Below are 11,775 nucleotides of genomic sequence, written 5' to 3' on the forward strand. Positions count from 1 at the left end.
TCATAAAAGCATATCTTATATAAGTAAATAAATATCTGGATTTTTTTTTTTACTTACACAGGGAATTTCCTTTTATTAGTTTCATCTGCCTTCATCACTTTGCACTCAGAGCTAAAGCAATGCAAAGTGAATTCAGCTCTCAAAAGCGGTAATGTGAGGACAATCTAGATTTCCTAATCCCCTCTCTAAGTTTTCACCTCAGTGTTAAGAATAAATCCTAGTACCATTTTAAGTCAATAGCAGAATTTTCATTGACTTGTCTTCATTACATGTAGGATGGCTTAAATACTCACTTACCTAACCACTTTTTTTTCCCAGGCAGTCTCCTAGGTGCTGGTTTTCTAAAGCTTTCTGATTTGCAGCCAAATTCTGTTAACTCTACCATAGGGAATTTGAGATCAATAGTAATTATAAATCACCAGAATAGTAATTATAAATCATCAGAACTCTATCAAAACTAATATTAATATACAAGTTAGCTGTAGCTGAGCTTCCTGCTGGCAGTTGGGTTTTTTCTCTTTTTTTTCCTGTCTCCTAATAAAGCTACACAAAACAATAAGCACACCTTGATAACAAGTTTTGTCAGTATTATATGGTTAATTATAAACAATTTATGATTTTAAAGTGGAATTTAAAAGGTTTCAGGTTTAAATACAGGTAATATAGTCATAGACATGATAAATACTAGCTTGTTTTCAAATAATAGGTAAAGTATCTACAGTGTGTCTTTTTAGGCAACTGCTTCTCATCAAGATATCTTAAGGACTAATTAAAATAGCCATGATTAGATTTCTTTTTATCTTTACATTTATATATTTAATAATGTTTAAATTACTGCTCAGTTATCAAAGAAACCTCTGAGTTTATGAAACATGACCAAATTTAGTGGGTTTCTGACCAGCTACTAAGTTCTGCACTTCAGTAGTTCCAGGTCACAATATGAGTTAGCCATTCCTTCATCTCTAATTAGTATCTGGGAATATTATAATCAGCTATTAAGAGCAGGAAGCACTTCTTAAATAAGTTTTTGTGTCCCTAATGTAGGCCAAATACTTTAGCTTAGAAAATGGGTTTTCTTAGTTCATTTTTAGAGAGGTTTTGTTTCTTCTTTAGAAAAAAAATTCTAAAGGAATGTGGAGGGATATCAACCTGAAAATGTCCCAGCAGAGCTTGCTGAGTAGATAGCAAAAAATAACAGTTCAAAAACGTTCAGACTCCTCATCTGAAATCCCTTTTAGAGAGACTTTTGCCTTCCTTCCCCCCTCTTTTTTTAAAATTTTTTTCCACATGAGTAAGCAAGAAGGAAAGGCTAACCAGGATTTTTCCCTCCTACACCCTGTGTTTACGCCTCTTGTTAAATTTTCTCTTTGTCTATCCATATATTTGTTCTCATTCTCAGCAGAAAAACCTTTGAGCCTTGAAGACTTTTAAATAAAGGGTTTTTTTGCTTTTGCTTTGGTTGGTGTCAGTTGATTTCTTATCAAAGTGTTTGATTTGCAATTTTTTTCTTGTCGTTTGCAGAAGCCGAAAGCGGTATGCCCTCTTCGTTACCTTTCCTTCCAACCTCAATCCTACCTCCACTCCTTCTAACTTCAGGACTAATTCCTTGCCAAGAACACAGGAAGATAACATCTTTGTCTATCTTTCTCTGTATATACACACACATATATACATATATATATATTCATCTGTCTATGTGTGTGTGTATATATATATATATCTGTGTGTATATTTATATATGAGCCCCCAATCTCAAAGAGGAGAGAGAATAGCATTTTGTCTCTCCATTGGTTCTTGTGATTCACGCACTAACTTCTTTGCAGGAAGTACAAAATAAAACAGTATAAGTTTTTTAGGCTTTTTTTTTTTCCCCTTGTGGAGTCATTGACGTATCAGATTGTTGCATTTGAAAAGCAGACTTTACTGTTAACATCTCCCCTCCTCTTTTTTCATTTGTACTGTATCGTGACGATGTATATTTCGTCTTTACCAGCCCTTGTGCTGCCATATTGTCTCCATATTCACACCTTCATTGATGTCCTTCTTTCCCCAGAGTCTTCCTTCGAAACACGTCTTACAATACAGTAGTTCATGTTCTCTTGTAGTCTCACCTTCCATCAACAACAACCAAATACCCGATTCTTTGCATTGCTGGTCCTGTTTTGAGCCCAGTTATTCATAATACAGTACTCATTAAAGCTTACTGTACTGTTCCAGTGGAAGTGCCATGGATAGTCTGTACTATATGTCACATTCATTTTAATGACATTTATTAAGCTCATTTATGAAGATGTTACCAAATGTATTTGTTTCTCAGTTTTGTTTTTACTTTGGGATGGCATGTTTGAATTTTCTTTTGGTATACCATGCTGTGAGCCCTTCTCTAGTCTAAAATCTATCTTGCTGCTATTGTTTTGGATGAAGTAAATAAGGCATGCTCTTCCATATCCTCTCCTCTCCTCATCTCTCTTCCCCCTCCCAGCTGTGTTTTTCTAACTGCTGATAGCAAGTCTGTCTGACTGTCAGTGGTGCTCTTTGGAGACCCACCCATTCTCATTGTCTAGACATCTCAATTTCCTTCCTCATCATACTCTCCAAACTTTACTTTCCATGTCTGTTCTGTTGTGTGTGTTGTATGTGTTATAGTTACTTAATTTTTAGTCTTATTCTCCTGTGGTTTCTGAGTAGATGTGTGAAAAGAGAGGTGGCTTCCTGTCAGTTTGGCATTATTGATATGATCCAACTGCAGAGAAGTTACTGCAACACTTAGCATCTTCAAGGATCTGCAGTTGTTGCACCTCTACTTTGCTTCTTGCTTTTAAGTATATATTATCTTGTGGTGAAGGCATGTTGATGCTGGCATGATGAGCAATATGAAGAAGTGTTGTACCAAGTGAAGTTGCTTGCTCCCAGAATAAAGTTTATTGCGCTGCTTCATTGTGCTAATAATCAATCACTTCTGGAACCAGAAGGAATAATTTAATTTTTTTCAAAGTGTATTGAATTCACCAGCACTGTTGAACTAGTTTGGACTATGCCCCAATAAAATACTTTACACACATCCTGTAGACCATGACTTAGTAGTTGCTATTGTAAAGAACTTTAACTCCTGGGAGCAACCTTTTATATGCTTTATATAGCTTTAATATACGGTAGCATGTAATGTGCACTGTGTCTTTTGCCTTGTATTCTTTTTTAGTGTCTTACTGGATTTTTCTGTGTAGAGCAATGTGGATCTGAATTAACGTAAATGATGGAGCCCAGAAGAAAGAAGTAATACTTATGAGTTACAGTCAGTGTGAAGCTGGTATGCACGCAACTCCCACTGTGGATTTGTGCACCTACCCTCACACTCCACTTCAAAACATACCCCGGAAAAAAAAAATACTGTCTCAAACTAATTTTGTAATTCTAATTCTATAGTTGTGTGAACGACATGGCACACTTTAAAAGACCATTATGCTAATAGTTGTGCATTTCATCTGGGCATTGGCATGAAACAATCAAGAACAATAGCTGGTTTTATTTAAAAATGTGGTAGCTATAGTCAGTAATACCACATAGTCTTGTTCTAGATAATGCATTCATAGAACTTAAACAATATTATATTTTCCTGATTACTAGATTATATTGCTACTGTTTCAGTCACATGGGGAATGGTACAGTACATCTACCACAAGGTTTAAAACGGAGCTGTTACAGGTTTTGTCATTTGTTTAGTCAAAATTTTGCTGTTTGTGTTTCATTTAATTCAACAATTGATCTTTTCCTTTTTTAGACAAGGTGATGGCAGTTACAAGCGTAGTCATAAATCTGAAAAAAAAAACAACCAACCCCAAACCTAAAAGGGAGTGTTACTGAATCAGACAAGTTTTCTTAGTGCAGGGATGAACTGTTCAATTGGTCACTGATAATGGGATTCATCTCACCTAACTCTATCAATCTAAATGTTAGATGTCTGATCTCTGTTTAGTTATCCAGACTTAGTCCATGATTGCAAGGGAAGAGAGAGACAGTTCTTGAAAGCAGCTTCCGTTCTAAGACAGATGAGATGAATCCCACCTTTAGTGCTGTCTAAAATGTAACCTTGAAAGTAAGAACAAACAAGAATAGTATATAACTGAGGCTGCTGACAAGGAAAATTCTTAAAAGAACTCTTCCAATGTATGTCTTTACTGATTGACCTTATTTATGTTTTCCAGTTTTTGGTCTTCATATAGTGCTGCTAAAATGTTGTTAGCCTTGCCTATTTTCTGTGCTGTACTTTCGGGGCATCTCCATGTGCCTTTGTCAGCTCAGTTTTAAGACCTTCATTGTACCTCTTCCATCTTAATAAGATCCCTCAGTTTTTCTCAGAGAAGTCTGACAGTTATACAAATCTGAGTTACCTACTGCATAAACGCTATGTCTAGATTAAAAGTCAAAAATTATGTCCATTTGCAACTTCAGCAGTAAAGGAAAGCCTACTCAGTTTCAAGCTGTGCAAAGCAAATTGTGGAGCCATCCCACTTAGCAAGTGGCCTACACTTAAATATATACAGTGTAGCAACGGTTCAGACTCTAAAGCTGGTTGTTTTTTCCATGTGGTTCACATAGAAGATAGCTGAAGTTTATAGAAAGCTACAGGAAATATTTTTCATCTTCTACCGAAATTTTTGTATACTGAAAAATTATTGGAAATAATGTTTTATATATTCTAATAACATGAAAAGATATCACCCATCAAACTTTCTAATGTTGTTTCAACCCAATAAATGTAATTTGAGGCCAACACGTATGATATTTGAAAGCAGGAGACAAATAAAAATCACCCAGCAGAAATGAGTAAAAAATAAATAGTTGGAGGGAATTCTTCCTGCCCCAAAGTGTCAATTAACAAATTATCCTACAATTCCACCTCCAACTATCAGGTTCTCCATCAAATATCTTCAAATTCAGCAAAATATGGAAGACCTTCAATTAGTAATCAAAACCTTAGCTCACTTTAATGCTTTAAGGGAAGACATAATATGGTATTCTTTATCTAGGTCACAATATTGTTGTTTTGTGCAGCCAATCTTCCATGCACTACCAAAAAGGTATTCAGCAATCCTCGTGTTCTGGTGTAGTTTCAGGTAAATAAGAATGGGTGAACAGATATTTATATGTATCTGTATTTTACTGAAGGTAGCATGTATACTTAAAACATCAGAAAGATATAATTCAACGAGTAAATTGATCAAAATTAACACACTGTCAGAGTGACTGAGTTATGTATTCTCCACTGACATATGAAAAAATCATCATGTCTTATCTTAACTTTTCATTGAACAATCTATGTAAAAAGACCCATAAGAGTTCATCTAGAATTTTTCTGACCACATTGAAAATCTTTCATTTTTTTTAAACTGTGCATCTCAAATGTGCACTAATTCCCATTTCTGCTTCACCTGCTTATATTACAGTCAGTCTGGGAACTCACTTTCAACTGTATAGATACTAGGTTCCCCATTCTTTCCTGAGCTTTAAGAGTTTAATGTCAGGTTGGATGGGGCTTTGAGCAATCTGTTCTAGTGAAAAATATCCCATACCACGATGCGGGAGGTTGGGACTAGATGATCTTTAAAGGTCCTTTCCAACCCAAACTATTCTATGATCCCTGAGAGTACAACTGAATTCAAGGGTGATTTCTACGTGTCCTATGTGTGATGTTTTCATTGCTCTTAAATGCATGATCTTGCACCTAGTCGCCAAGTGAATCTTGTATAGCAAATGGACTAACTTAAAGCAGAGGTTTCCAAGCTGCATATTCTGTTCCACAAGTGGCTTACAAATTCTTGTATTATCATAGAGTAATGGAATTGCCTTCTCCTAAATTCACTCTGGTGAAGTACATTAAATCCCCTTTTAGCACATTAAATCATATTTAATTTACACATATTCAATTTACTTGGCTATAATTGCCATGTGTTCTAAATGTTCATGTGTGAAGGAGCAAGTCAAAAGATAATTTTTTTTTTGGTAGTGACATGTGATCCATGTCATGAAAAGCTTTGTCATGAGGAATGTATTTCTGGAATTGTTAAGGAAATTATCACTAAAAGTTGTTTGAGCTTGCTGTTACTTGATTAGTTTCTGAGGTAACCTAAACTAGAAATGTCATAAAATTACAAAATTTGATCTAGATCTTAGAAGCTTTTAATGTATTTGGCATTCCTTGCTTGATTTCATGAGCTGATTTAGGAGATAAAAACCCAAAAGTATGTTTTATGATAAAAACACATATTTGGAAAAATCAGGGATGTAATTTTCAACAGCATTTTTTCCAATGCGTGGGATAGAATGCATATGGATTAGCTATATATATTGCTATTAAACGTAATAAGTTTCTGTTCTTTTTTCCCTTTTCCTACATATTCCTGTAACTGCAAAAGTCCCCAGCCTTGGAGATGCATAAAAATGAGACATTAGCTGAAGCTTTTTCTCTTAAAACTCCAATTTGCTTTGCCATGTACTTAGCTTCTCAACTGTGGGGATATATATATGCATGTTTTCATGAACTGCTTAAACAGACACACGCATCTCTAAATAACTGATGGATGCATTCTTCTTGGTATGCTCGTAAGCCTGTTTTATTTTTCTCTGTCCTCTTTGTTCCCTAAATTCTATTCTTTTAATTCAAAACATTTTCCTTGCTGTACATATTAGAGTGAGTGCTTACCAAAGCATAACTTTACCTAATGACACTGTAGATCTCCTAGGAAATAATTCAATTGCTGCTTTAATAAGCAGCATGTTTAATAAATCCACATAGACTCAGTAGAAATTGCTCATGATTTTGCTCTGGTCAAATATCAGTGTGTATATAAACCCAAAGCTTTATGAGCCTTTGCTGTAACTCTTTGCCAATAGCAGTGTTGGGGCAAATGAATTTTTATTCCCGACAGAAAATTTTGCTAGTGTGGTCATACTGCATTAACTGCGATCACATCTCTATTTTGTGGCTATAAATACATTGTATTTGTGAAATTAAGTATATGTGAATGAAGTATAAGATCTGTCAAAAATAAAGTCTATACACTGACCCATCTGAACTGATTTCATGTGTCTCAGAAAACCTTGAGATACAAAATCATGCTCACAATTCATTACATCCTAAATGAAGCCAGTTACTTCTGATTTAGGACTATGTTCACTATCTCTTAAAAGAATTTGCTTACTACTTTGTCAAATTTTAAATTCTGTGAGGGGGTGTGTGAACATCTACGTATCTAGTGGGTACCTCGGCTTGTGGCATTCGGGTTGCTGAGCTTTTGGCAGGATTTTTTTACCGTTTGGGTAGGGTTTATCTATCTCCAAGAATGGGATGAGGGGAAAAAAAAAGGTGGGTCTATGTAAAGAAACGTGTTCGTCTGTTTTCATTGAAAAGCTGTAATACTTCTGCAAAGAAGGAAATAAGGGGAGGGGAAAAAAAAAAAAGTGTTTTTCTGACAGAGCAGTTGTCCATTTGTACCTAAGAAAAATAGTCAACCCTAACGATATTACAAGTCTGCATATTTTAGAAGGAACAGTATGGTAGAAATAAATGAGACTAGCACCTGTAGAAGATTTTTGAGTTTAACAGCTGAATTCTCAGCATAATGGCAGGTTAAGGGTTAGCAGACAGGTAAGAGGAAAGGCAGAGACTGAAACACTGATGCAGTTACGGACATGATAGAAAGTTTTGTCAGAAAGACTTTGGAGAGTTAGTGCCAGAAAGATTCTTTCCTGGTTCTTGAGAAGTGACTTATCTAGGCTCGCATAGGCCTGCAGGCTTAAAATAGTCCATGCTCAACTTTTTTCTGTGAGTGTACTGGCAGAGCAGATGTCTCACCTCCCTTAGTGATGGCCAGCTAAGGTATCTCTGTAACAGCTATAAGTGCTATGTTGGGATGAAAGTTTGTGCAAGGAATCTAAATTTTCCAACCTGATTGTGACTTGAGTGACTGGTTTCATATGAAGAAATTTTTGTCAGGCTGTTTGTTTTGTTTTGTTTTGTTTTCCTGTTTCTCTTACTCAATTTTAAAACGTGCGAAATTGTATTTTAAATCTTCTTCTGGTAAATGTTTTCATTGCAAGCGCAACTAAGGCCCAATACACTAACAAAAGAAATACCAGATGTGAAGTTTAGCTGTGCAACTTTAAGTCATCCCATTTATCTGCGTGTATAATGTAGGTGTTATTTACACCATCACATTTCATTTGTTGCAATACTACTGAAGCGTGCTGTGGAGACGAACCTGCTTTCTGTGGTGATGACTTCCATTTTCTGTAGTTTTCCTCTCCTTTTTGTTGCAAAGCTTGAAACTGTGAATGAAGGAAAAGGAAGGATGTCTGGGTAAATGATTTCTTTGAGATATAATTTCTGTTCCAGCCTCTGCCACAGAATATCTGTGTGAGAGTGAGCTAATAATTTAAACCAAACTTTTACAGATGGGTTCTGATTAAGTGTTTATTATTTTGGGAACCAGAGGCTGGGCTTTTGGAAATGCTGAGCATCCTTACAGCAAAAGCTCGTAGAAGGTATATATGGAGCTATGCAATGCTAAATACTTACAAAAAATGGCCTGTAGACATCCCAAATTAATAGCTACTATATCTCATAGTGACTTAATCTCTCATCTGTAAAATGGGTTAATACTATATCTTCATTACTCTTGTAAAATAAATTATGTATTTGTGAGTCTTTTGCATGCTATAGCGATGAACACTGCAGAAAAAACACATAAGAAAAATATGGTGCTGATTTTAAAGAAAGATAAACTACATGAAGCCATGCCCAGAGTAATGGCAGTAAAACACCACCGAATGAAGCTCCGGATTGTGAGAAAAAACTAGTTTGTGGCTATGAAATTAAGAATTGTATCATAACATCTATATAATGGGAGCTGAATTATGGCTGCGTGACCAACCTTTTAATTCTCAACTCAAGAGCGCTTTATTTTGCAGCCTGCATCTTCTTTTCATAGGGCCTTGTGAGCGTATGTAATCACACAAAACAATGCGCTCATTATAAAGCTTTCCAGTATATTTTTTGTCACACTAATGTATTACTAATGTGTGGATAATAAATAACATCTTGAATAAGAGATCTGCTGACACTCATTTTCCCCTCCTAACAATAACATGGAAGATTTTTGGCCTTCAAACTTTAGTAATGTATGTCTGCTAAGAAACATGCTTTATTTTTTTTATATATATACACTTACCCAAAGCAATCTTTGATAAATCCACAAGTGTTTAAATTGCTGGTAGTCTTTATTTGCTGTAAATTGCATATGTGTGCCATTACTACGTTTTGACTTACAAAGGCTAAGCTTTAATAAATGACAAAGAGAGAACTTTTGACAAGCTTCATTAAGTTTTAGCAGGTCAAAAGCTTAGTTGTATTACACATTATTAAAACTTATTGGAGAATATACTTACATTTATCTCCATATATTCATATTTAGCTTGATACTTTGCAAATTGCCTTACCTAAAATCTAGTGTTGAATTATTATGAAAATAAAAAAGGTATTTTGTAGAGAGCCATGGAGTACCTCAGTTCTTGGTAGCAGTTTGTAATTTCCTTCATCAAATTTAGCTGAGGCTATTCTGTCAGTGTGGTTGGGTTATTTTTGTTCTTCCATGGCTGCACAGCAGTGTTTTAAAAATTTTCTATTCATTTTATGTTTTTTCAGCTATCGTGACTGGTTGTCTTGTACCATTCCCCTTGAGTGTATGTGTGTATTTATTATTTTAAACAATAATATTATATGTCCAGATAGGGGTCCCATTATCATTTTATTTCACTAGAAATTGGCAAAAATTTGCATCAAAGGGTTTAGCTTCATAAATGATATTTTGTACTGTTACTGAGTGGTGGTCGCTGGTTCTTCCCTTTTCACCATATTATGAATTTTTCACCACTTTGCATGACAGAGCAAGAAAGCTGAAATGCTCAGCTTCACACATCATGTTTCTGAGAGGCTTTGCTATTTTGTATGGTCTAATGCAAAAACATAAGAAAGCAGATGTAAACACTTAAATGATGTGACTTTAGATGGAGGCATGTGACTGTCTCAAACTTAAGTTTTTGTAAGAGGCATATGAAACTGTTATTTGGAAATTTCAAGGAAGAATGGCTTAAGATTTCCTTGCAGCCTTTCCTAACTAGTGGGTCCCCTATAACAGAACCATATAAAGCTATTTTGGAACTTTCAGTTAAAAGTAATTTAAACTCATGTTTTTGTTGTTTTTGTTCTTGTTTCACTGAGCAGTATATTAATCAACCCTGGAAACCACGTCAAGATTCAAGAAGGTACTTTAGGATTCTTCATTGCAAGTGATGCCAAAGAAGTAAAAAGGTAATTTGTATATTTTTATCTTTAAATTTAAACATATAGTATTTAATTTATGGTTTTTCTTTACATGTAACACCTCACCTAGTGTTTGTTGTTATCTGTTTAAAGATTTTGAGGGGGAATTGAGTTGGTACTCTAGTGAACCAATCGTGTGTGTGTGCCATTTTCTTAACTACAGTCCTAAATATCAAGAAAAACAAATTATTTTACAGCAGATGTGAAAAGAAATTAAGAGGCTTTTTTTCCTGAGTCCTGTTAGAAGATGTAAAACATTTTTATCTGATTTCTCTAGAATTTATTTGTCTCTGTGGAATTACTTTGAGAGAGGACAGGGATTACAGTTTTGTCCAAGTTTCAAGTTTAGAGTAGCTCTTATTTACATAGACTCTAGCAAATATTTGATGTGAGCAAGCTACTGTATTCATTCAGTAATTGCATTAGCAGAATAATATTTATGTCCTTGTTTTTCTTTACTGGAACTACATACTCCATGACCTCATAATAATAAATCAAACTACAACAGTGCAGTATATCCCAACCATTATAGACAACTTCACTGGTTCGTTGTACTTGGCTGTAGATTTGGGTTGAATGAAAAGAGGGTTTATGGTACTGTGTTTAGGACCAAACCTGTGTACTCTTGTTTGTTAGGATTTATAATATGTTTGGAAGGAATAGAAAAGCAACGTGAGAAAATAATTTTTAAAAGAAATAATTATTCAATGTCTGTAAGATTAAAAAAAAAAAAAAAGGAAAAGGCGTATTTGCAGCTGAGTGCTTCCTCATAATTTGTATTTTTGTTGTAAGTCATCCTATCAAGAACCTGTTTTTTACTTGATATTCTCTTTAAGGTAGAGGTATATATTGTAACTAAACCCTATACTGAGAATGATGAAGCCTTCAACTGATAACCTTTACTAAGTCCTAAACCTTTTGTGATTAAATTGGAGTGAAAGTAATATTTAAGCAATGCATGTTTGCTACAAATATTTAAAGAAAGTCAAAACATCAAAACAGTGAAATAACTGAGAGCTTGAATTCTAGTTTTGTTGAAATAGCTAAGATAGTTTTTGCTAGGTGAAGCATACAGAACAGCACAGTGGTGCTCCTATCCTCTCATATTTCTAGCCCCATCTTTGGAGTATTTGCATCCAGCATTGCCTCTCAGAGTACGCTGCCTTTCACAGAATCACAGAATCACAAGGGTTGGAAGGGACCTCGGGAGATCATCTAGTCCAACCCCCCTGCTAAAGCAGGTTCTCCTAGAGCATTCTACACAGGACTTCATCCAGGCGGGCCTTGAATATCTCCAGAGAAGGAGACTCCACAACCTCCCTGGGCAGCCTGTTCCAGTGCTCCGTCACCCTTAGAGTAAAGAAGTTTTTCCTCATATTCAACTGAAACCTCTTATG

The 11,775-nt window shown here is 35.2% G+C and overlaps 1 protein-coding gene across 4 annotated transcripts in view; it reads left to right on the top strand.

Moving 5' to 3' along the window:
- KCNMA1 (potassium calcium-activated channel subfamily M alpha 1) overlaps nucleotides 1-11,775 on the top strand; it is a 502,288-nt gene that overhangs the window by 385,601 nt on the left and 104,912 nt on the right. For all 4 annotated transcript variants that reach the window (XM_035897306.1, XM_035897307.1, XM_009641982.2 and 1 more), the window contains exon 17: nucleotides 10,280-10,366. In XM_035897306.1, the coding sequence (XP_035753199.1) occupies nucleotides 10,280-10,366 (87 nt within the window). The remainder of the gene's footprint in view (nucleotides 1-10,279; nucleotides 10,367-11,775) is intronic.

Source organism: Egretta garzetta, unplaced genomic scaffold (assembly GCF_000687185.1).
Source record: "Egretta garzetta isolate BGI_Z169 unplaced genomic scaffold, ASM68718v1 scaffold56, whole genome shotgun sequence".
NCBI classification, from domain to species: Eukaryota; Metazoa; Chordata; class Aves; order Pelecaniformes; family Ardeidae; genus Egretta; species Egretta garzetta.